At 47.7% G+C, this 26,617-nt stretch overlaps 1 protein-coding gene across 3 annotated transcripts in view; it reads right to left on the reverse strand.

The window, feature by feature from the left end:
• The window catches only part of ULK1 (unc-51 like autophagy activating kinase 1), a 113,531-nt gene that overhangs the window by 81,717 nt on the left and 5,197 nt on the right, over positions 1–26,617 (reverse strand). Inside the window, exons 2-4 of one of the 3 annotated variants that reach the window (XM_053280250.1) lie at positions 19,425–19,499; positions 2,578–2,670; positions 2,438–2,479 (exon numbers count right to left, since the gene is read on the reverse strand). Coding sequence is in view for 2 of the 3 variants with exons in the window: in XM_053280249.1 (XP_053136224.1) it covers positions 2,438–2,479; positions 2,578–2,670; positions 4,043–4,132 (225 nt within the window). In the remaining variant the exon portion in view is untranslated. Of the gene's footprint in view, positions 1–2,437; positions 2,480–2,577; positions 2,671–4,042; positions 5,330–19,424; positions 19,500–26,617 lie in introns of those variants that run through there. The other 2 variants (XM_053280249.1, XM_053280247.1) reach the window with 2 other exon arrangements.

Raw genomic sequence — 26,617 nt, forward strand, 5'->3', positions numbered from 1 at the left:
GCATGTGAGGCCTGAAAGATATTCCCTTTGGGAAGAGCATCTGCATGCAGAAGGTTCCAAGTTCCCTCCCTGGTAACATCTCCAGGACAGGGCTGAGAGAGATTCCTCCCTATAACCTTGGAGAAGCTGCTGCCAGTCTGTGCAGACAATACTGAGCCAGATGGACCAATGGTCTGACTCAGTATATGGCAGCTCCTTATGTTCCTAACCCGAGACTTTCTGCACGCAAAAACAAAATTCGACCACAAAGCTCCTGCACTTGGCCATTCGTCCACTTGCTGAGAGGCTGTCTAAATGCCCAGAATGCACAACTCAAGGCCAACTCTCGAAAACCTGAGCAGAGACAGTTCCTAGACTGGTTACCCGAGAGCCAGTAACCAGATATTGCAGGGAATGAAACCAGGTGCCGTGCAGAGGGCACTCTGCCACATAGTGCCCCCGCTCCCCCATGAAACCAGAGCATCTCAGGATGCTGAAATCCACACCAAGGATGCCGTGAGGGGTTTACATCATGCACACAGCTGCACAAAATGAAAACAGGACCTAGGCTGCAGATTAGTCCCAAATAACATCTCCAGGGGAGAATGGAAGCAGCTAGGCCAGCAGGCATGAGGGATATGATACAGGGATACGATACAGGGATACAGCGGGAAACAGGGTCTCCAAATTCTCTGAATTCAGCCCCAGGCCAATTCGCATGGCAAACCTTTTGTCTGGGATGGGGAGGAGAGCTGATCTTGTGGTAGCAAGCCTGACTTGTCCCCTTTGCTAAGCAGGGTCTGCTCTGGTTTGAATTTAGATGGGAGACTACATGCAAGCACTGTAAGATATTCCCCTTAGAAGATTAGCCATAGCTCAGTGGAAGTGCACCGGCCTGCTTGCATGCAGAAGGTCCCAAGTCCCCTCCCTGGCAGCATCTCCAAGATAGGGCTGAGAGAGATTCCTGCCTGCAACCTTGGAGAAGCCACTGCCGGTCTGTGTAAACATTACTGAGCTAGATAGACCAAGGGTCTGACTCCGTATATGGCAGCTTCCTATGTTCCTAACAGAAGAAAAGGGCTCAGGGGAAAGAAAAGAAAAACACCACTCATCTGCTTTAAACACACACATACACACAGCACAAAACCTATTTGCTTTCTGATCCTTTGACCCAAGCTAACCTCCCCAACGCAACAGCCAGTCCTTATTTCAAGGCAGAAAGAGGGGCACACTGGGAAAGAGAGTTCTGGGCCCAGGAGGCGCCAGAGCGAAAACCCACGGAAGGTGGAGGCATGGGAGACTACAGCTCCCAGCAGGCCTTGCACGCAGCCTGCGCCAGACACAGAATCTCGCTGCACCGATGATGCAGAGCCCGGCTCGGCCAATCCCCGAGCGCAGCAGGAATGTCAACAAACAAGGAGGTCTGGAGGCCGCATGACACCAGAGAGAGCAACAAACCGGAGGCCAAGAAGTAGATACAGGCTGGCTGCTTCTCCTGCGGAGGCTGAAGCCCTTAAAGCCTGTAAAGCCCAAAGTGGGACTCCAGTGTGGAAACTGACACAGTGATCTAGTTCCAGGCAGAACTGTTCTATAGAGAAGGCTGGGCACACCAGAACCGGGGGCACCACCGCCGTGTGAAACGCAACCACCCAAATCCCATTCTGGGTAGCCAGCCACGTTTACACAGGAGGAGAAACCCTGATAACTAAGCCGGCAAACTCGGATCTCAAAGTAGCTCGCTGGCATGGGTTTGAATTATAAAAACACGCCAAGTCATACATTTTGGAACACCAGACAAGTAAGCACTTGGCCCACCAAAGCTCAGATGGGAAAGGCCAGAGAGAGCCCAACAGAATCATGCAGAAAGAAATGTACTTATTGAAGTGATAAAATGCACTGGCCACATACAACAGTTTAAGAACGAAAAACCCTATCCTCTTTATTTTATTTCAGGTATCTCCACACACTGGCTACCCTTAACATCTCTGCTCAGACTTGCACAGTCCCCAGATGTATAGATTTTTTTTATCATCCTTTCCCAAAACATTGATACATCTAAACCACCATAGTGGATGCTTTTATCTGAACTGGTCTTGTAGTAGCAAGCATGGCTTGTCCCCTTTGCTAAGCAGAGTCTACCCTGGTTTGCATTTGAATGGGAGATTACATGTGTGAGCACTGTAAGATATTCCCCTTAGGGGATGGAGCTGCTCTGGGAAGAGCAGAAGGTTCCAAGTTCCCTCCCTGGCTTCTCAAAGATAGGACTGGGAGAGATTCCTGCCTGCAACCTTGGAGAAGTCGCTGCCAGTCTGTGTAGACAATACTGAGCAAGGTGGACCTAGGGTCTGACTCAGTATGTGGCAGCTTCATATCTTCCTAATATACACCCCCCCACACCGGCCCCTCCCTGCCCTGTCCCTCCCCCTGAAATCCTTCAACTCAGATGTAAAAATAATACCTGGAAGTCGTACAAGGCCACAATGTTTTCATGTTTCAGTTCCTAGAAGGAGACAGACAGAGAAGCGTTATGAAGTCACCAACTATATTAGCTCAGTTGCCAAAATTCTAGGAAAGGCCAAAGATTTCCAATGATCCTACCTTGAGTATTTTAATTTCCTTCCCCAAGAGAGTCTGGGATTTCGCCAGGTTCTTCTTGTTAATGCACTTTATCGCTACCTCCACCTCAGGTTTCTGAAAGTTAAATGTAGAGGAAGGGGTTTTCATGACAGAAAGGAGGAAAGTTTCACCTCTCTCTCTCTCTCTCTCTCTCTCTCTCTCTCTCACACACACACACACACACACACTAATCCCTAATGGATCCAGACACTTGCAGCACAAGAGAACCCCAGAAAGTGTTGGGCCCGTATTCCATCCATCCCCCAGCTCATGTTCAGACTTGCCTTTTACTGAACTGCCATTTGCCAGGGCAGAGAGAGAAACCCAGCTCCAGTTTGAATTAATCAGGAACTCTGCCGTGATCCTCTTATTTAAGGAATATGTGCGCATGGATTGCCAAACAGCTTATCCTCCGAACTAGGAGAGTTATTATATCTATATTTATATAGATATTGTTGGAAAAATCCAAAAATGGATTGTGTGTGCATTTCATGAGAGAAAGGAGACACAGTCAAGAACACAAGGGCACTTTTGGATACACAGGCCTATCTTGAAGGATAAGAAGCCAGACATGCTATAGAAGAAATCCAGGCACCTACAGACATGGGCAAGCCAAATTCTCTCGACAGAAAGCAAACATTTCACCTTCTGTTCTCCCAGGCCCTACAGCAGGAGAGAATATTTATAGTTCTCAGACTGCTGTGTGTTTACTGGCTTCTCTGGCTTGCTTCAGATAAGGCATGTTGGCAAACCATTGAGATAAGGCCTGTTTTTGTCCCTCCAATAAAGCCTCCATTCTTTCACATGTTACAGATCACTACATCACTCCCCACCCGCAAAAAAAAAACCCCAAACCCATCAACTGCCCCAAAAGTTACTTTAGCAGCAAAGCAGTGGACATGAAAGCTAATTTAAAAACAGTAGTCTAGAAACCTCCCCGCTAACCATTTTCTCACAAATGAAATTAAAGTTAGGAGGCCTTGAAGTTAGGAGGTCTTCAAGCCAATCTGTTTAGGACTGGTCTTCTGAGCAGATCAGTTTAGGATGGCTTCATCCTGGCCTCATTTACTTGGACGAAACCAAAGCCCTACTGAATTATCGTTTTATTTATTTAACATATTTATGTATGTTGCAATGAAATGTATCTGGAAGGGGGCCTTGAAATTGACCAGAGCTCACAAGCAAAGGCGATTCAGAACTCTCTGTGTGTATATATTTATATTTTGTACAGTATTACCCAAAATAAACAGAGCTGGAAGTGTGTCTAAATCATTCCAGAGGAAATGTAGGTTGTTTTTTTAGGTTTAAAAAGCACTACATATATTTGTTTTTTAAGTGTACTAAGGCGGAAAGGACGATCACCACTGCCCAGCAAAAGAAGAATGGGAAAAGCCATTAAAATCAATTCTAGGAAGGGGTGGAATGGAGAAAAATATATCGTCTGTACCTCTTTGTGTCTGCCTTTGAAGACGACCGCAAAAGCACCATGTCCGATGAGGTCCTTTCTGTTGAACTCAAATTTTCCTACAGTTTCCATGTTTTTCTTCACTGGGTGCTCCGGTGTGAATGCGAGAAGGAGCTTAGTAGTAACGACAACAATAGACGAAGGGTAGAAAAAGGAAAAAGAGGGGGGAAAGCAAACGCGGCGCTCTCAAAGGCGCCCCCTCTCCCTCCGTCAAGAACAATCAAGAAGAACTAGAAACTTGGAAGAGCAAAACTTCTCTCCTGTCCAACTCCCGGCAGTTAAATTTCTGGCCTTCAACCCCCACCGCTTCTTCTTCCATCGGCTGTCTCTTTCTGAAAAAGGGCCGAGCTTTAGTCATTGTTACGGGAGAAAAAAAAGAGAGTTCGAGGCCGGCTAACAAGCTCTCCCCATATCTGCCAGCAGAGGAAATTAAAAACACCACAAAACAAAACAAAAAAAACCCCAAATAGTTAAGGGGTTCAAAATAGCAAATTATAACCTGTTTTAGCCTAATAAGTTCCAGAGCTGGCCTCCTCGGCTGGCAATGAACTAGCCATCTCTGAAGACTCCCAGGCTTTAAAAAACAAAACAAAAAGCCAGGCTGATGCAAGAAGAGAAGCAGAGAGACCCTTCGGAGCGCAATTCCAACCTTGGAGTCAAATCCACCTTAAAAGAGTCCACCTTAAGAGGATCAGGGAGACCATCGTCCACCTTCAGAGCCGGGCTCTTTCTCTCCCCCCCCTTCCTCTCTGCGGCCCCCAAGGCAGCCAAGGGTTGGGGGTGGAAAAAATAAAAATAAAAATATGGCACAACAGCTGCGCGCAAAGGAGCCCCTTTTGAGAAGCTTTGGAGAGAGGCGGGGGGGGGTCCCCTTTTGGTTGGCTGGAGAGGTTCCAAGCGGGAAGCTTCACTGGCCGGGCTCCTCTTCGCTTCGGCTGGTTGGAAATCCGCGGAGCAGCCGCTGAGCTTGCTGTTTATTCAGCTCCAGCCAGACAAAAGATCTCCGAGCTGCAAAGCAGGGGCGCTGGAGAGCTGCTCTCCGGTTTTTTTCCTTCTTCTCTTGTACGGATTTATTATTTATTTCCCTGGCTTGGGAGCGCAGGCGCTGTGAGCAGAGAGAGAAAGAGAGACAGACGACGGGCCGCCAACGGGCAGCCAAAGGCAAAGAGCCAGGGATAAGCCGGCTTGTCCATTTAAAGGGGCAGCGCTCGCTTTCCTCCTGAGTCAGAGAGTGCCGCCGGCGCTTCTTTGGCTGTGGCGCGCGCCGCGTTGGAGAGGTTTGGGGAAGTCAGACGATGGAGGCATCAGCTGAGGTGGGGTGTTGCAAGGGGGGGTGGAGAGAGAGAGAGAGGAGGGCGGGGGGGAGGGAGGGAGGAGTCGTCCCCCCCCCAATCCAAGGAGGTGGGCAGCTCGTGGTTGGTGAAGCTGCTGGAAGGCACGAAGCCTTAATTAATGTCTATGTAAACCGTTGGGAACTGTGACCAAAAAGTGGTATATCAATCTTCATCGTGTTTGTATGCATCATCACAATTTGGCCAATAGCCAGGGATGATGGGAATAGTTGTACTCCATCATCTGCAGGAGAGCTCGAACTGTCCAGCCTTGCTCTAAAAGATGGCTCAATTTCGATAGCATTAAGGTAAAGTGTGCCATCAAGTTGATTTCAACTCCTGGCGCCCACAGAGCCCTGTGGTTGTCTTTGGTAGAATACAGGAGGGGTTTGCCATTGCCATCGCCTGCACAGTATGAGATGAGGCCTTTCAGCATCTTCCTAGATCGCTGCTGCCCAATATAGGTGTTGCACATAGCCTGGGAAACAGACATACCAGTGGGGATTTGAACCGGCAACCTTCTGCTTGTCAAGCATTTCCCCACTGAGCCATCAAAGGTAAAGTCTGCTGCCAAACCGGTTTCGACTCCTGGCAACTACAGAGTCCTGTGGTTGTCTTTGGTAGAATACAGGAGGGGTTGACCATTGCCTCCTCCCGCACAGTGTGAGATGATGCCTTTCAGCATCTTCCTATATCGCTGCTGCCCGATATAGGTGTTTCCCATAGGACTACTCAGGAGTAATTTAGCCTGGATGTCAGCCACTGTTTACTGATTATTATCAATAATTGTAGTATGGGCCGCTTAGTCCCTCTCAGCCTGTCTCTGTGTATCCAAGACCCTGCAAGCCTATAGGCGCTCTCTCGCGCGCTCTCTCTCCACACACACACACACACAGAGCCAGGCAGCAAAAAAAAGGAGACACAGACAGACACAGGCAGGCAGCCAAAAAAAAAAATCCAAAGCAAAACCAACAAAAACACTCAAACTATTGCAGTCCCAGGCAGGCAGCAAAAAGGGGGGAGGAGGAGAGGTGTATGGAACCTCAAGGACCTTTAATCACCCTCTTCCATAATCCCAGGGTCTGATGAGGGTGATTTACATGACAAAAAAGCCACCCCTCTGACCTAGATGATACAGAGTGTTCCATTTCATTGTGTAACTTTGCCTCTGGGGTCAGAGGCCTTTGCTAGAATGCTTTGGTCCAAGGTGGGGGAGAAACATTTCACTCAGTGATCTGTGGTGGGGTTTTGTTTTTCTTTTCTTTCTTTTTGACTTTTGGCTTTTTCCAATCAAAAGATTTGCACAGATAAACATGACTTCCTGTAATCCTGAAAGGATTACAGTGATCTTTACTTGCCAAATCAGTTGCCACAAGGCAAGAATTAGGATATATTTGTGGTGGTGATCAGGTGCAGGCAAGCTCACCTAATCTACATTTATTCTGCTGTCCTTAAACAGAGAAACTGAGTGGCAGCGTGAGATGATGCCTTTCAGCACCTTCCTATATCGCTGCTGCCCGATATAGGAATTTCCCATATTCTGGGGAACACACCAGCAGGGGATTCGAACCCACAGCCTCCTGCTCTCTAGGCAGGCGGCTTCCCTGCTGTAGTAGTATATTGGATAGTAAGTCCAATATCTTGTGTTTCTTTTTAGATTGTGAGCCCGTTGGGGACAGGGATCCATCTTATTTATTTATTATTTTTCTGTGTAAACTGCCCTGAGCCATTTTTTGGAAGGGCGGTATAGAAATCGAATAAATAAATAAATAATGAATGAATGAATGAAAACGCCAGTACGGTGTAGTGGTTAGAGTAAGGGTTCCTTCCCAACATCTTCCAGATGTTGCTGAACTAAAACTCCCATCATCCCCAGCCACATGACTAAGGATGAGGGGAGTTGTAGTCCAGCAACATCTGGAGACCCTGGGGTAGAGTGGTGGGAGAAGCCTTGCAGAGACCTGGGTTCAAATCCCTCCCCACTTGGCCCCAAAGCTCACTGGAGAACCTTGGGCCAGTTGCAAACTCTGAGCCTTACCTACTCCACAGGGTTGTTGTACAAAGTCAGTGACAGGAGAGAAGCTTGAGCACTTGTGGGAGGAAGGGAAGTGGGATACCAAAACTCCAGGGACAATAACCCCCACAAACCTGTGTGCCTCAGGAAAATGCCAAAGGTGCCTCGAGGAATGCAATCAGGATTTGTAGTGGTAGTCATTAAGCAATTAAAGATCAGCTGCTGGAACCCAAGAGACACAGCAGAGGAGAATGGAAGTTGGGCCTCTGTGTGAGTCACTGGTCTGACTCAGGGCAGAATCAGACCAGTCACCTCCATCAAGCCAGGGGATACAATGAGAACAGGGACACAGTGATGAACTCAGAAATGCAAGCAGTGGGTTCCTCTACAAGTGAATAATCCTTACCCTTTCTAGGAGGAGGGGCCAAGCCAAAGTTCACCAGCTGACGTTCAACTACAACACCCATCACCCCCTGCTGCAGCTTATGGTTGGACTACAACTCCCATTGACCCTGGCTGCAGTTTAGGGTTGGACTCTAGCTCCCATCACTCCCCGCTGCAATGCATTATCAGTCGACAACTCCCACCAGAATTACTGCAGCATGGGGGATGATGGGAGTTGTAGTCCAACAACAGCTGGTGAACATCAGCTTGGCCACTGCTGGCTTAGTGGAGTCCAATCACTTTTTAACATGTACCAAAGTGATTAAAGATGTAACAGCTGACAACAGATATTGAAAATGTGTCCTGGGAAGGGATACACAGAAGATATTATTATCTGCCCAGTGTCATCCATGTCCATGGTGCTCGAAAACAGCATCCTGTTCCTTAAAACAATCAAAACAACAGCCACATAAAATCCCCCGCAAACATTCATGCAGCCCAGTGGACCACTCACTTGGGATAGAAACCCAGGGACTAGCAACTTAGCTAGTAACTTCGCACAAAGCTAGTCCAATTCACTAACTACTACATTACGCTGGCTAGGAGTGTGCCACCAAGAATTCTTCAGAGAAGAAGAGCTGGTCTTGTGGTAACAGGCAGGAATTGCCCCTGTTGCTAAGCAGGGTCCACCCTGGTTTGCATTTGAATGGGAGATTACATGGGTGAGCACTGGAAGATATTCCCCTTAGGGATGGGGCTGCTCTGGGAAGAGCATCTGCCTGCTTGTATGCAGAAGGTTCCAAGTTCCCTCCCTGGCAGCATCTCCAAGATAAGGCTGAGAGAGATTCCTGCCTGAAACCTTGGAGAAGCCACTGCCAGTCTGTGTAGCTGATACCGAGCTAGATGGACCAATGGTCTGGCTCAGTCTATGGCAGCTTCTTATGTTTCTGTGACTATTGGCCACTGTGGCTGGGGATGATGGGAGTTGTAGTCCAACAACAGCTGGTGGGCCCAAGACGTGCAAGCCCTGCTCTAACCAGTACTAGGGGTCCTCAGTCCTTCCTCGGTGAAGCCACAAAAATTACTATATTTACCCGAAAAGATGACTGAATTTAAGATGACCCCCTTCCAAATCCAACTCAAATCCAGATGATGTCTCTATTTACCCAGATTAGGAAGTGGACTCTGAATTTGACCACCCCCTCCTTTTTTAACTTCAAAGAACTTGTGGGGGGAACCTAGTCTTGGTTTCAAGTAAATACGGTAGGACGGATCCAGTTCCTATCTGGAGTGCAGATGTGCTTTGGGATTCAGTAGCCGCTTGGCCAGGATTCTATCCGATGAGCTGGTCTGAGAATGCAGCCTGTGTTGGCCAGGCAGTACAAAATCCCCTGTGGGGAATGAATGTGGACTCAGCTGTGCTTCCCAATGGCCTGATTTTGTGACCCATCCTTCTGCATCCACGTTACCAGCCTCCCTTCCCCGTGCAAAGCCAAATTTAAACTCCGACGCTGCCGATGGTGGCCAGTTTCCCCAGGAAACTGCAGCTGAATGCACGGAACTTGGCTAAGCCTCTGTTTAGGCTGGACAGGGGCACGAGTCAACAAATATTGGGAGATGATGAGAGCCAATGACAACAAGGGAAGGGGTGGAACATAGGAAGCTGCCATATACTGAGTCAAAACATAGGTCCATCTAGCTCAGTATTGTCTTCACAGACCGGCAGCAGCTTCTCCAATTTTGCAGGCAGGAGTCTCTCTCAGCCCTATCTGGGGTACTGTATGCTTTGGTAGTTTGTTGGTTCAATTTTTTAAAAAATAATCTTTTCCTATTAAAATAAATAAATCTTGTCCTATCTGGGAGATGCTGCCAGGGAGGGAACTTGGAACCTTCTGCTCTTCCATCCCCTGAGGGAAATATCTTACAGTGCTCACACATCAAGTCTCCCATTCATATGAACCAGGGTGGGTCCTGCTTAGCTAAGGGGACAAGTCATGCTTGTGACCACAAGACCAACTCTCCTCAGTCTTCCTTAGGAGGAAGTGTGGCCATGAGCAGGAGAACATAAGAACAGCCCTGCTGGATCAGGCCCAAGGCCCATCTAGTCCAGCATCCTGTCCCACACAGTGGCCCGTCAGATGCCTCTGGGAAGCCCACAGACAAGAGCTGAGGGCATGCCCTCTCTCCTGCTGTTGCTCCCTTGCAACTGGTACTCAAGACGCATCTTGCCTCCAGCTGGAAGCAGCCTATAGCCACCAGACTAGTAGCCATGGATAGACCTAACCTCCATGAGAAAAGGAGGTAGGCGCCCCCCTTCAAGTGGCACCCGGGGCACGTGCCCTGCCTGCCCCACCCTAGATATGCCCCTGGGCATGTGTGTGTGTGTAGAAAGGAGGCACATCTTCTATCTAGGCCATGGAAAGAGCCTGAATAGCTGGTCTCTGTTTGCAATATTTCAGAGTGTGGATACACAGGCAGAACGTCAGTCTACAGGTGAAGATCGCAATGTCTGAGTGGGGTCTGGAGCAGCTTCCTTATGAGGCAAGGCTACAGCATCTTGGGCTTTTTCGTTTGGAAGAGAAACGAAATTGGAATTCATCCTCCCTATGGATATAAGAGGATTGTCTTCTTGGGAGGCCTTCAAGAGAGCCTTTAAAGACCCATCTTTTTCAGCCTGGCTTTTAATAACATTTCATTTTAATTATAATTTTAATCTGCTATAATTGTGTTTTTTAAATTGTAATGTATTTTTGGTTTTAGTGTAAATGGCCCCCTGAGCCACTTTAGGAAGGGTGGTATATAAATTGAATGAAGAAAGAAAGAAAGAAAGAAAGAAAGAAAGAAAGAAAGAAAGAAAGAAAGAAAGAAAGAAAGAAAGAAAGAAAGAAAGAAAGATGACTATTGGGAGACATGACAGAGTATATAAAATCATTCATTGAGTAGAGCAGGCATCTTCCAGCATACCCAGCAGGCAACTTCCAGCATACCCAGCCACAAAAAAATTGTGTCTAGGGATGCTGGGAGTTGTAGTTCAGCAACATCTGGAGGTCCGCAGTTTGGGGATGCCTGGAGTAGAAAGAATGGACAGAAAGACATTTCTCTCCCAACACTAGAACCAGGGGTCATCCCATGAAACTGAAGGCTGGGAAATTTAGGACCCACACAAGGAAGTGGTTTTTTTACACAGTGCAGAATTAATCTATGGGACTCTTTGCCACGGGATGTGGTGGGGATGGCCACTAGCTTGGATGGCTTTCCAAGGGGCTGAGGCAAAGTCATGGAGGACTGGTCTACCAATGGCTACTAATCTGAGAGGGCTACAGGCCACCTCCAGCCTCAAAGGCAAGATGCCTCCAAATACTAGTTGTAGGGGAGCAAGAGCAGGAGAGACGGCACACCTTTCTCTCTTGCCTGTGGGCTCCCCAGAAGCATCTGGTGGGCCACTGTGCGGAACAGGATTCTGGACAGGCCTTGGGCCTGATCCAGTAGGGCTGTTATGTTCTGAAGCCAAACTTTTACTAGGGCGCCAAAAACCCTAGGCCCTGCCATGGCTACCAGGGCTGGCTAGAATATTCATCCTCTGGTGCTAGGGGTTCATGGGCCCGGGGTGGGGGGGTGTCCATGGGCTAGGCCCAGGTGGTCTCTGGAAGATCTTTGCTGCACTGAATTTCAAGTATTCCATGAGTAATACTTGAGGATCTGGAAGAGTATGCAGATGCAAACCAGTAAGAACCCCTCTGCTAGGGATTGTGGGGGGAGAGAGAGAGAGAGAGAGAGATATCTTTACTCATGAGGAGTTTTTCTGTGGGAGAAACATGCAAACATCTGCTGTGTTGTAACACACGGCCTCTCCCACCTGCAACCTTGGTGGTGTTTGGTTTCAATTGTCAACCACCCTGAAATGTTCTCCAGGGCAGTATAAAAATACACAAACAAACAAGCCTCAAGTCCACTCTGCCGAATCTATCCCCTTATTCTGTGTCGGCTGCATAGGTTTCTGCCCCACATCGCTTCATCCTCCAGGCACAAGAGAGGATCATATTTTTTAATGCTCTGCCCACCCCCTTAAAAACACACACACACCCTCTCTTCCAAGTAATAAACTAGCACCTCAGGAGAGAGGTTTCACACACCACCTCTGTCTGTAGGGATATTATACAAAAATATCTTTATCTGGTTAAATTCATACCCCACCTTTTCTCCGAGAATTTCAGGGCACCATACAGGGTTGTATCTCTATTGTATTTGTATTTTTCTAAAGGGCTGTTTGTATTTCTAGAAGTGAAGGAGATTTTATGTAGATTTAGCAGTCTCACTCACCTCTGTCTGCAGGGCTGTTCTCCAGAAATATTTTGTAGTTTAGATAAAGTATCCCCACCTTTTCTCCAAGAAATTCAGGGCATCATTCAGGATTGTTTTTATCTCTGTTGTATTCCTAGGGAAGGGCCATTTGTATTCGTATTTTCCTAAAGGACCATTCTTATGCCTGTCTTTCTAAAAGGGCATTCATATTCGTGTCTTTCTCAAAAGAGAAGGCTTTAGGTTTTAGTTCTCAAACTTGGATGCTCCAGATGTCCTTCGACTCTGACTCTGACTCTGACTCTCTCTCTCTCTCTCTCTCTCAGGGAGTGAACCTGGGACCTCCAATGCTCTTTTACTGATTGATAGCCTCAATATCTTACAGCAGAGCAGAGAGCACCCTCATGTAGTCTCCCATTCAAATGTAACCCAGGGCAGAGCCTGCTTAGCAAAGGGGACCATTCATGCTTGCTTCCACAAGACCAGCTCTTTCCTCCCCCATGTTCAGTTATAGATTGTAAGATTCTTGGGGCAGGGAACTTTCACCTTGCACTTGCTAAAGTGCCAGATACATGGACAGGACTAAAGGAGGAACAAACTGTCCCCATTTGTAGAGTCAAAGGAGAGGCAAAAGGTCAGATTTGGTCACGGAGACAGACAATAACTTTTAAGAGAGTTGAAGAAACTCTTGTGAGAGCATGTTGTCTGCCAAAGTCCATGCACAGGTTTATTTTGTCCCACTGTTACTTCTGGTCCAAATGGTATATTAAATAGGTTGGGCAGGTTTTTGGAGCCTGCAATAGGCTGTGCAGGTTTTTGAAACAATTCCTGAGTGTCAGAAGAAAATAGGCTGTCTGTCCCCAGCCTTGGTTTGGAATAAGCATTCCTCACCACAAACAGGTCAAGCAACATTACCGAACCCCTGCTGATGGTTAAAGCAAAAATAGGTCCCTCCTTTGCTTTGAGGTCAGCCTAGGACTGCCCAAGCCGGCCTGTTTGAACAAGGCCAGTAGAGAAACCTGTGAGACAGATGCTTGAAGCAGATAAGTCCAATCTTGACCATTATGAGCAGGGCTCCTCTGAGGTCACACACATGGAGGGAGTGAATGGGAGCAAAGTGACAGCTGGCTTCTCTGCAGACTTCAAGGTCATCCACCAAGTGTACTGGCTTCACACCCGTCTTTTCAGCTCAACTTTAAATCAGGCGTAAACAAGCAAGCGTCTGGAATCCTCACGTACAGCAGGGACCGGTTCCTGGCCGATTCCCCTTTAGAGACATAGCGACATAGCAAACTGCCATATACTGAGTCAGACCATTGGTCCATCTAGCTCAATATTGTCCTCACAGACTGGCAGCAGCTTCTCCAAGGCTACAGGCAAAAGTTTCTTTCAGCTCTGTCTTGGAGATGAGCCAGCGTGGTGTAGTGGTTAGAGTGCTGGACTAGAACCAGGGAGACCCGAGTTCAAATCCCCATTCAGCCATGATACTTACTAGGTAACTCTGGGCCAGCCACCTATCTCTCAACCTAACCTACTACACAGGGTTGTTGTGAGAAGAAACTTAAGTATGTAGAACTCTGCTCTGGGCTCCTTGGAGGAAGAGCGGGATATAAATGTAATAATAACGATGATGATGCCAGGGAGGGAACATGGAACCTTCTGCATGCAAGCAGCCCCATCCCCAAAGGAGAATATTTTACAGTGCTCATATGTAGTTTCCCATACAAATGCAAACCAGGACAGATCCTGCTTAGCAAAGGGGACAATTCATGCTTGCTGCCACAAGACCAGCTCTCAGGGATGGGATGAAGGAAGACAGACTGATCAGTTGCTTGACCCGGGAGCAATTTCCAGAGGATCATAGTCTGAAGATGTCCAGCTGAAATATTGTAAACAATTAAAATTGGTTTTTAAAATGTCTTACATTGTAATTTGGTCTCGTTTTGTAGATTTTTATTGGATTTTTATTTTTAAGCTGCTGTGTTGTTGTGAGCCATACAGAGAACAATAAGTTACAGGGCGGGTAGCAAACATTTACTAATTTTTATTTAGTGGCATACAAGTTTGATTGCATATGCATTTTTAATGTTTCTTCATTCGAGAAGTTGGAGAGTGATTTGGGGCACACCTCGTGAGCCTCAATCAACTTATATTTGCATTCCCTCTGTGCAGAGAGACGATTTTGCTTCTCTTCTTTCACTTTCACAGGGTGTCCCTGACAAATAACAAGAGGTGGGTGGTTCCTACGAGATGGCCTTTTTGGTGGTGGCACCCCATATATGGAATAGCACCCCCAATCAGGCTCACCTGGCATGACCACTCTGTTCTTTGAGACACTAGCTGAAGACCTCTCTGTTCACTGCGACTTTTAAAAACTGATTTTTTAAAAGCAGAAAGTTTATTGTATTTCTATTGTAATTTGTCCTGATTGCTGTGGTTTTAATTGGATTTTTTTTAAACCATTGTGTTATTGGGAGATGCCCGGGAACAATTTGTTATGAGGCAGCTAAAAAAAAAAAAGTTTAATTACTATTTATTCCAGGCACTGGACATCCATGCACATGGGCACACGGATATATCAGCAACAGCCACAGGAGGATTGAAGTGTCGAACTGGGCTGAATAGGGACCATTGATTTCCATCTGCTAAATAAAAAGGAAGCTGGCATTTTATGATGGTCCTTGGGTCCCGTGAACAGGCATGGAGAGGGCTTAGTGGACTGAGGAACATAGGAAGCTGCCATATACTGAGTCAGACTATTGGTCCATCTAGCTCAGTATTGTCTACCCAGACTGGCAGCCGCTTCTCCGAGGTTGGGCGAAGGAGTCTCTCTCCGCCCTATCTTGGAGATGCTGCCAGGGAGGGAACTTGGAACCTTCTGCTCTTCCCAGAGTGGCTCCATCCCCTGAGGGGAATATCTTACAGAGCTCACACACGAAGTCTCCCATTCATTTGTAAACAGGGCAAAGCCTGCTTAGCTAAGGGGACAAGTCTTGCTTGCTACCACACAAGACCAGCTTTCCTAACTGACCTTTGCTGCCTTTGAACCAGAAATATTCTCAAAGGGGCTTGCATGCATCACAAAAGCAATGAGGAAAAAAATGGTTCCCAGCCCCCAAGAGGCTCCCAATCAAAATTCTTTCCCAGCAGCAACCCTGGGGCAGGAATGCTCTCCAGGGCTGGATAAGGATCTCTTATCTCTCCCTGCTATATAAGAGCAAGCCAGCCGCATTTTAAAGGTAGTGCCACTTGGATAAAGCCCCCCCCCAGTAGAAAGGGGACCAATCAGGAGGCTGAATTTTGCCCGGGGGGGGGGGGCTGCTTGTTTATTATTTACTGAGCAGCTGACCTCTGTGTCTTTCAACACACACACAAAACCCCAAAGCAGGTTACATAGCAAGAGTGAAGATAAGGTGGTTCCAGTGTCCCCTCTAACAGGCATTCCCAGATGTTGTTGACTACAACTCCCATAATCCCGAAGCAAAAGCCTTTGCAGCTGGGGATTCTGGGAGTTGTTGGCAATGACATCTGGGAATCCCTGTTAGAGGGAACTCGAGGTGGTTCCCTGCCCCCCAAAGGATCCTGATCTAGAAAGAAGATCCCAGGAAGGACACTCCGCTGGACTGAATGGGGCAGTTGCTCCCCCAACAAGAATTTCCCCCCAAAAGGTGCTCCGTTGCCCAGTTAGCCAGGACAATTCCTGAACTGTGTGCCACAAAGGAGTCTGAAGGGGGTTGCCTGTCCGGAAGGGGCTCACACAGTCTAAAAGGAAATGCATGGGAGAGACTAATAGCCACTGGAAGGAAAACTATGCTGAGACGAAGGTGGCCAGTTGCTCACCCCCCCCCCCGCTAAGAGAAGAGCCTTGCTGGATGAGACCCAAGGGTTATCTAGTCCAGCATCTTGGTTCTCACACTGGCCCAGATCCCTCTGCAGTGCCCCCAGGCAGGAGATAGAGGCGTGTCCCCTCCTCTGCTGTTGCTCCCTTGCAACTAGTATCCAGAGACATCCTGCAGGTGGCCTCTAGCCATCAAACTAGTAGCCATGGATAGCCCTGTCCTCCACGAATTTGTCGAAGCCCCTTTTAAACCCATCCAAGCTGGTGGCCATCAGCTCATCCCGTGGCAGAGAGTTCCAGAGGGTAATCATGTGCTGTGTGGGGGGGAAGCCCTTCCTTTTGTCAGTCCCGAGTTTCCTGGCAATCTGTTTCATGAGATGTTCTAGAGTTGTGTGGAAGAAAGAAAGAAAGAAAGAAAGAAAGAAAGAAAGAACCTCTTTCTCCACACTGTAGTAGATAGAAAGCCACCACTTGAGGAGGGGTCTCTCTGCCCAGCACTCAGGACATTTTGCTAAGGGGGGGGGAATCCCTGTCCCATTGCTAAGCATGCTCGATTGACTTTATACACATTGTTCTGGTACAGCAAGTTCACCCCCACATTTCCTAACACAGGACTTTGGCTTTGTTGACCTGGAAGTGGGTGGACAAGGGTAGAAATCTCACTTTAGTGCCACTAAGTTAATGTATCTCCAGACGTTTCATTGTCTGCAGGACAGATAGACTTCATCCTCCTGGCAGCAATCTGGGTCCTGTGAGTCAATTTCATTCAAGTGGTTCATGACTCATCTGCTGTCTTCACAAACACACACACAGAGCACTCCAGCCATCAGGCATCACAAGGCCCAATTTAAAAATTAACACAAAATGTTCCTGAGCTTCCGTGATGAGGCAGGAAAAGTTTGACCTGACTCAGACATTGATTAAGGAGCCTGATGGACACTTATATAATTACAATAATGGATTGGCCATTAGGCTGGAGGTTTCTTGGATCTCATAAGGGGTCATGTGGTGGGGAGTCCCACAGAGGCAAGAGTGCCTGGATCAAGAGGGCAGGACAAAAGCCACAGGGAGGGAAGCAGGTATTGCTTAGAGTCCATGGATGTAGGAATGGAAGCCAGCCGCACAGGAAGCTGCCAGATACCGAGTCAGACCATTGGTCCATCTAGCTCAGTATTGCCTCTGTACACAGACTGGCAGCTGACATTTATTTTGCTTGCTTGGAGGGCTCACAAAATTAGCAAAATGGATAAAATTAAGAGAACGGGTTGAAACCTCATTAGAGGGAGATCCGATAAGCTAACGGAAGGGGAAGAGAGCTGGCTTTGTGGCAGCAAGCACGACTTGTGCCCTTAGCTAAGCAGGGTCTGCCCTGGTTGCATATGAAAGGGAGACTAGAAGTGTGAGCACTGGAAGAGATGCCCTTTACTCCTACTGAAAATAGGACAATTTACTTGTCCCATTTATTTCAGTGGGAGTACTTGTGACTGGCGTGGACTGCATGTAAGCCAGTGACTGGAGTGAAGTAAAGCTGCGCTGTCAAATTGGTGTTGACTCCTGGTGACCATAAGCTGTGTGGTTTTCTCTGGTAGGATGCAGGATGTGTGTGTGTGTGTGTTACCATTGCCATCTCCCGCGCAGTATGAGCCGGTGCTTTTCAGCACCTTCCTGTATCGCTGCTGCCCGATATAGGCGTTTCCTATATTCTTGGAAACATACCAGCAGAGATTCGAACCAGCAACCTCTTGCTCGCTAGGCAAGTCATTTCCCCACTGCACCATTAGGTGGCTACTCAGTTCTAATTTCTCAAAACCATGCAATTCAGGCTGAGGGGAAAGGTACACTGAGTCCGCATTCGCACGCAACACAGAACTGTGGGCCCAACGGACCTGTGGATCCGCTCCCCCCATCCTCCTCTCCGATACAAATTCAGACATAAGGGAGAGAGTGTCCTCTCTGCAGACAGCAATACCGCAGAGTGGAGGGGGAACTGGCTATGTGGGCTTCCTTCTTGACTGAAGGACAGCCCGCACAGCCAATCACGGCCAGAGCAGAGGAAGACACTTCCTCCCTCAATTTCGGTTGGAGGGGACTCAGCCTGCAGTTCCACTTTAGGATGTACTGCAAGCTGCATCCAACGTTGAGTTTTGGCCATGCCTCAAGGTTCCGATTGGAGCTCCATATCTATAGCCTTGGGTTCATCACTGCACCAAACTCCAATTGCTCGCATTCGCACACAACGCTCGTGGAACCTCTGGCCCCTTCAACTGCGGTTCCGCGTTACGTGTGAATGCGGCCTGAGCTTCAGCACATAGCCATTTAGGAGCAGAGAAGGAGGGTCTCCCCCAGTGTTCCCTCTAAGAGGGATCCCCAGATGATGTTGACTACAGCTCCCAGAATCCCCAGCTAGAATGGCTTTTGCTTGGGGATGCTGGGAGTTGTAGTCAACAGCATCTGGGAATCCCTCTTATAGGGACCACTGGTCTGTTCCTTTCTCTTTCCTCTTCTGCAGCAGACACATTGCTGAGGATACATCGGCTTCAAGAAGGGATCCTCAGATGGGGAACCAACTGTGTGGCGAGTCAGGAGGGTTCTGAGTACCCCTGAGAGCCATACACGTATCCCTATGGGTACTAGTACCCCCTGTCTACAAGTAAACAAACTCTGAAGTGGGAACCTGAGAAGTGGCCTCATACAGAGTCTGACTATTGGTCCATCTAGCTCAGTGATTCTCAAACTTGGGTCCTCAGGTGTTATTGGACTTCAACTCCCATAATCCCCAACCAAAGGCCACTGAGGCTGGGGATTATGGGAGTTGAAGTCCAATAACACCTGAGGACCCAAGTTTGAGAATCCCTGATCTAGCTCAACATTGTCTACTCTGACCGGCAGCAGCTCTGCAGGGTTTTGAACAGTGGTCTTTCCTATTCCTGCCTGGATATGTCAGGGACTGAACCTGGGACCTTCTGCACGCAAAACTGATGCTCGGCCATTGAGCTGTTTCAGCCTCCGTTTTGTAGTTGGTCCTGTCAACCTCTTGCTTTACTGGCGTGTTCAAGAAGTGAATCAGGAGGTTACAGAGAGTTGACAGGGCGTCGACAACACCAGCAAGCGGAGTAACAGTTCTGTCACCATTACATCACGTACACTCCGTTGGATCATATGCAAGAGGACATGCTATGAAGGCACACCTACCTGTGAAGGAATTACATCATCAGCAGAGGTTTTATTTCATGATCCATCAGAAAAGCGGGTCATGAGCAAAGCTGTGTTGTATATGACCAACCAGGATTGGCAATATGGCACATGAGCACGAGTGATTTACCAGGTGAGATTCCAATTCAGAAGAATTCCTAGAGAATCAGATAATTTTAGACTTGGAAGGGACCTCAGGAGGGTCTCTAGTCCATCCCCCATGCTCAGAGCATGAATCTGCTATACCATCCCTGACAGACAGCTGTCCAGCCACCATTTTAAAACCTTGGGCAAAGGAGAACCTACCGCATCATGAGGCAGGCTGTTCCGCTGTCAAGCATCTCTTGCAGTCAGGAAATTCCTTCATCTTCTCATTTTGAGCTACAGGAGTAAAACAGGACATATATTCAACTGGTTTGAAGAATTTCTTGAATCAACGCCACTGAAGAAAGCTGAGAAACAACCCAAACAGGTCTGGCATCTTGTCAAGAATTATTGGACAAATCTCTCCAACAATGGATACTTCAATATGGACTTTCAAGATCTCAATGGAGCTCTATTAAGCACATCATATAGATTTTTATTGCACCGACTGGAAATATTCTCTGGAATTTTAGAGAGACTATGTTTATATACTTTTTACGACGAGTGTATTTTTAAAGTATGAATTAAAAATAAATTAAATTGGAAGAATTTTATTATTATTTATGATGCAAATCTAATTAAAGTGGAGGAGAGCTGGTCTTGTGGTAGCAAGCATGTGAGAGGTGTATTGACAGTTGTAGTTCACCGACATCTGGAGTAGCACCGATTGGGAACTCTTGCCATAAGGGGAATATCTGGCAGTGTTCACATGTGTAGACTCCCATTCAAATGCAAAACGTGGTTGGCCCCGCTTAGCAAAGGGGTCAAGTACTGCTTGCTACCACAAGAGCAGTCACCTAATGGTGCAGGGGTCCTCCCACAAAATTGATTGCCAGGAAATTTAGGACCAACAAACAGAAGTACTTTTTCATACAACGCATAATCAACTTGTGGAATTCGCTGCCACAAATTGTGGTGACAGCCAAGAACCTGGATGGCTTGAAGAGGGGTTTGGATAACTTCATGGAGGAGAGGTCTATCAACGGCTACTAGTCTGATTGCTATAAGCCACCTCCAGCCTCAAGGGTAGGGTGCCTCTGAGTAGCAGTTGCAGGGGAGCAACAGCAGGAGAGAGGGCATGCCCCTTTCAACTCCTGCCTGTGGGCTTCCAGTGGCATCTGGTGGGCTACTGTGTGAAACAAGATGCTGGAGTAGATGGGCCTTCTTGGGCCTGATCCAGCAGGGCTGTTCTTATGTATCCCACTTGAGGAACATAGGAAACTGCCATATACTGAGTCAGAACCTTGGTCCATCTAGCTCAGTATTGTCTACACAGACTGGCAGTGGCTTCCCTAAAGCTGCCAGGGAGGGAACTTGGAACCTAGATGCTCTTCCCAGAGTGGCTCCATCCCCGGAAGGGAATATCTTCCAGTGCACATACATCAAGTCTCCCATTCATATGCAGCCAGGGCGGACCCTGCTTAGCTAAGGCGACAAGTCCTGCTTGCTTCCACAAGACCAGCTCTCCTCCCATAGACCAGATTGAGCTGTAAACACAGAACGGCACACTTGAAATCAGCAGACGCGGCTAATCATCATTTCCAGTTTTCATGCAGCACTGATGAGGAGAAAGGGGGAAACCCCTGTTCAGGTGACTTTGCTTTGGGATGCCAATGGCAGTGACGGGCCTGATCCAGCGTTTGTTACCGCCGGAGGCCTAGATGTCAACCCGCCCTCCTCTTCCCCAGCCTTTAATGGGATTGGAATTGGCATGCCTTCTGGAACTTGTGAGTAAAAGTGGGTCTTCAGCAAGACGTCGCTCAGTATGACAACGAACGGGTGCCCGTGCTGGAATTCAACCCCACGAGGGAAACAACAATCTCTTCATATCATAAGCATGATGTCATCACACCCTGAGAACCGGACTGACGGCTGCGGCTTTTCTTCTTCCTCCAACACATCACAGCCGATGGCTTTCCCCTCCTAATTGGCTTCAATCCTCACATTTCTCCAGCAGGTTTATCGCAGGCTGCCCAGGAAGTCAATCAATCACTCGCTTTATTATGGTCTTTGGCCAGCATAAGGCAAGAAAACATAACACTGGCAGGTGTTGAAGGCGATTAAGATGGAGGGAGTATACACAGCAAGGAGGCTATAGAATTGCCCAATGGTTCAAACCTATAAGGTTGATGCAGACTGCATTACCAGCATGGCGTGGTGGTTAGAGTGCTGGACTAGGACCGGGGAGACCCGAGTTCAAATCCCCATTCAGCCATGAGACTTGCTGGGTGACTCTGGGCCAGCCACTTCTCTCTCAGCTTAGCCTACTTCACAGGGTTGTTGTGAGGAGAAACTTAAGTATATAGTACACCACTCTGGGCTCCTTGGAGGAAGAGCGGGATAGAAAATGTAAATGTAAAATATTACGGTCTAGTCTGGTGCTCAGGGCTTGCTCACATCACACTTTCAGTTCCCAAGCATTGTAGCTTCCCTAGAAAAACTTGGGGATGTGGTTAGCCGCACTGAAATCCAAATATGCCTCACTGCAGGCATGAAAGGACATCAGCCTGTGGCATTCTTGGACAGTTGCTGGCGTTCCAGTGCTCCATCAGGGCCCACATCTACCCCTGTCCCACTGGGAATGATTAGGCTCAACCTCTGGCAGCAACTAATTCTCTTCCTGCAATGCCACTGACTTGTGGGGAGGAAAATGGCTACCACTGTCCCTCTTACGGTGCCCTGGAACACCACACCATAAGAACAGAGTGTGTGTGTGTGTGTGTGTGTGTGTGTGTGTGTGTGAGAGAGAGAGAGAGAGAGAGAGAGAAATGGCTGCCTGAGGGAAGGTCTGCTTTCGCCAGGGTAACCCCCAATAAATCTTAGAGGAAGCTGGTCTTGTGGTAGCAAGCATGACTTGTCCCTTTAGCTAAGCAGGGTCCGCCCTGGTTGCATATGAATGGGAGACCACATGTGTGAGCACTGTAAGATCTTCCCCTTAGGGGATGGAGCTGCTCTGGGATGAGTAGAAGATTCCAAGTTCCCTCCCTGGAGCATCTCCAAGATAGGGCTGAGAGAGACTCCTGCCTGCAACCTTGGAGAAGCCGCTGCCAGTCTGGGTAGACAATACTGAGCTAGATAGACCAAGGGTCTGGCTCAGTATGTGGCAGCTTCCTACGTTCCTCCAATATCAGAGGGTAGTTTGCTAAGGGTCCCCTCAAACCTGAATCTGGCCCTGGACTCTTGTACATTGCATAGTTTTGTAGGGGAGAGAAGCTGTACGGGGGAAAAAGGCTTGATCAGGCTGTCTGATAAATCCCTTGTGTTGTGTGTCAATTTCAAACTATGCAAGGTACAAGGCGGTCTGCCCTCCTTTGCATTCGCCCACCAGATGCAAAAGGGTTTCCATGCTCCATGGAGAGCCTTGCATAAGGCCCGATCAATCTTTATTACGGTTATAGACCAGCATAACATAAGGCCTGATTGTATTCCCCCTCTGACCCCAGATAACCCATGTTTACATGGCCAACACCATGAAAACGTAATGCATTTTATCAGGCAGCTGTCTGAAATGGCTTGGCTTTGCCAAGTCAATTTTCCAGGAAATATTCCCACTGTACCTTTTGGACTGATAGCAAGAAATTGTTATGTCAAAGTGTTTTGCACACCCCTACTCTCCTGGCCCCATCCAATTCAGTAGTTGACTCCTGTCTCCATGGGTCTCTCTGCGCTTTATCAGCAGTCCGTAAACTCAAGCCTCGTGCAAAGTACGTTTGAACCATGGTTTCACAGCCAACACCTTTTGCTGGCCCCCAAACAAACCATGGATTCTGGAGATATGTTAAAATGAATCATGGTTTTCTATTAGAGGAATATAGGCAGCAGCCACATACCAAATCAGACCCTTGGTCCATCCAGCGCAAGTTTGTCTACACAGACTGGCACTCAGTGGGTGAGTGCCAGCATCACGAAGAACCACGGTTTGTTCCATCAAATTATGGTTAGTTTGAATGTCTGAATCGACACACTGGTACAAGCTGGGGTTTTTTTTAACGAATACGACGAATATTTATATACTGCTTTTCAACAAAAAGTTCCCAAAGTGGTTTACATCAGAGATTCTCAATGCTGGGTCCCCAGATGTTATTGGACTTTAACTCCCATAATTCCCAAACAAAGACCAATGGAGCTGAGGATTATGGGAGCTGAAGTCCAATACCATCTGGGGACCCAACATTGAGAATCCCTGGTTTACATAGATAGTGTTCCCTGTCCTCGAAGAAAAATAAGATAGACCCCAGCAACAGCCACTGGAAGGATGCTGTGCTGGGATGGATAGGGCCAGTTGCTCTCCCCCTGCTAAATAAAGTGAATTACCACTTCAAAAAGGTGCCTCTTTGCTCAATTAGCAGGAGATTTTTAGGTGGCATGCTTAGAGCGATGCCTTACATAGATGCAAGTTTTGGGCAGTATAGAAATGTAATAAATAAATAAATGTCTGAAGCCACAACTAAGATTTAATGTTTGTTTCAGTCGCTCTAGAGGCAAGTTCTCCTTACAAGCAAAGAAGGACCAGAAATGGGCCCTGACGGAACCACACCATGGCAAAACAAACCATTGTCTGTGGCACCAATCCAGGCTTGTTCAACAAACCCTGGTTAAATTGAGACTCTGATTTCACGGGTTGTCTGAAGCCGCCTGGAGTCAAGTGGCCTGTTCAGGTATTGCCTGCTGAAGGACTTTATGCCATGACATTGTTGCTGCAGAACCAATAGTCGACCAGAACGCGATGTCCTAGAATCATCCAGGGGGTGGAATGTTCCTGCACCTGTTATGAATGCCGATTGATTGGCTTTTATTGCCCTCCGGTCGGCTTTCGAGGCTCTTATCAGCTTACGGAAAAACACAACAAGTCCACCGATCACATGTAAGCTCACAAAGGAGTAAAGCAGCTAGGAGGTGACCGTTTCCCTCAAGGCCAGCCTCAAACGCGTGGGAGGGGTGCAGACTCATGATTCAGGCCATCGTCACAGATTTAGGCCATCGTCCCAGCAGATTCCTCTTCCTTCCTGGCTGAGCTGGGCGGCTTAGCATAGGCTATAAGCCTTTGCATCTTTCCCTGGGAGTAAGTCCTATTGGAATCAATGGGGCTTGCTTCCAAGAAGGTACAGCATCAGTTCACATCACTATACATACCAGCTTCATAGGCACATAAGAAGCTGCCTTATACCAAGTCAGATATTGGCCCATCAAGCTCAGCCTTGCCTACACTGACTGGCAGCATCTCTCCTAGACCGATCTGGAGATACTGCCAGGGATTGAACCTGTGACCTTCTGCATGCGTAGCAGATACTCTCTCACTCGGTTCAGGGTGCTCCTGATTAGCATATGAATATTCCTTATACGGAGCCAGACCATTAGTCCATCCAGCTCAGTATTGTATACTCTGACTGGCAGCAGCTCTCCAAGGCTTTAAGTCTTTCCCAGGCTTACCTGGAGATTGAACCTGGCACCTTCTGCATCCATTCCCAAGCAGATGCTCCACCAATGGGCTACAGTCCCATTACACGATCAGCCTTTCCTTTCAGGGATATGTACCAATCTTGCTCAAATCGATTCAAATTTGAATCAATTTGCAGGTTGACACCATTGAATAGAGTGGATATTCACTCGAATTGATCTGAATTTGCCCAAAGTCAATTCGAATTCAAGTCAAATTGGATACAGCTTTGGGCAAATGCAAATCAATTGGAGTGAATATCCACTCTATTCGATTGCTTCAACCTCAAATCGATTCGAATTTGAATCGATTCGAGCGAGATTGGTACACATCTCTATTTCCTCATCAGCCTTCCCTTTCCTCTCATTTCCCAGGCACTTTGTCTTTAAGATGCTCATATACCTTTGTCCTTTACCTTATTCAACAAGATGAATCATTGGGATAACTTCTCACCTGTAAAATAGCCATTGGTGATACTCTTTGGAAATATTAGCAACAGCCTGACTGGATCAGGCTGACCATTTATCTAGTCCAGCATCCCACAATAGCCAGACAGTTGCTATTGTGGGATGACAGAATGAGAACAACAGCCCTCTGATGCTGTTCCTCCCAGAACAGCTGGAATTCAGAGGTATACTACCTCTGAACCTGGAGGCTCTACTTAACTATCAGAGCCAAGAGCCAATCAATAGATCTATGCTCTACAGATTTGGCGTCAAGTCACCAAAAACCACGTCCATCACAACATCTTGTGCTAGCAAAGCTCATCGCTAACCACACGGTCTGTGAACCACAACTTCCTTTTCTCAGTTCTGAATGAGTCCCAATTGGTTTCAACTCGCAGCCATTTCTCTCAGTTTTGGAAATGGCAGGCAAACCATTAATATGGGTTGCTTGAAATGGCTAGATCAGTGTTGATCCTTGTAAGGTCCTGTGTCCAGCAGCAGCTCCCGTCAGGCTGAAATGCAGGTCTCTGACTAATTGATTATTGGGACTGTGGGAAGCTTCAGCCAAAGCTGAATACTCCAGTCACAGGAAGCTGCCATATACCGAGTCAGACCCTTGGTCCATCTAGCTCTGAATTGTCTACCCAGTCTGGCAGCGGCTTCTCCAAGGTTGCAGGCGGGAGTCTCAGCATCTCTCAGCCCTATCTTTGAAATGCTGCCAGGGAGGGAACTTGGAACCTTCTGCTCTTCCCAGAGTGGCCTCATCCATCCCTGGAGGGGAGTATCTTACAGTGCTCACACATATACTATTTACAGTGCTCTGGGAAGAGCATCTAGGTTCCAAGGTTCCTCCCTGGCAGCATCTCCAAGAAAGGGCTGAGAGAGATCCCTGCCTGCAACCTTGGAGAAGCCGCTGCCAGTCTGTGAAGACAGTACTGAGCTGGAAAGACCAATGGTCTGACTCAGTTTATGGCAGCTTCCTATGTGACACGACAGAGGTCTATAAAATCATGCGTGACATGGAGAAAGCTGAAAGGGAGAGATTTTTCCTCCCTCTCACATAACACTAGAGCCAGGGGCATCTCATGAAACCAATTGCCAAGACATTTAGGGCCAACAAAAGGAAGTACTTTTTCATACAACATGTAATCAACCTATGGAATTCCCACCCACGAGATGTGGTGAAAGCCAACAGCCTGGATGGCTTCACGAGAGGTTTTGATGAATTCATGGAGAGCCCCATATCCACTCATGAAGGATACTAGTATCAATGGCTACTAGTCTGAGGGCTATAGGCCACCTCCAGCCTCAGAGGCAAGATGTCTCCAAATCCGAGTAGTAGGGGAGCAAGAGCAGGAGAGAGGGCATACCTTTGTCTCTTGATGTGGTGTAGTGGTTAGAGTGCTGGACTAGGACCGGGGAGACCTGAGTTCAAATCCCCATTCAGCCATAATACTAGCTGGGTGACTCTG

Source organism: Hemicordylus capensis, chromosome 15 (genome assembly GCF_027244095.1).
Source record: "Hemicordylus capensis ecotype Gifberg chromosome 15, rHemCap1.1.pri, whole genome shotgun sequence".
Classification (NCBI taxonomy): domain Eukaryota; kingdom Metazoa; phylum Chordata; class Lepidosauria; order Squamata; family Cordylidae; genus Hemicordylus; species Hemicordylus capensis.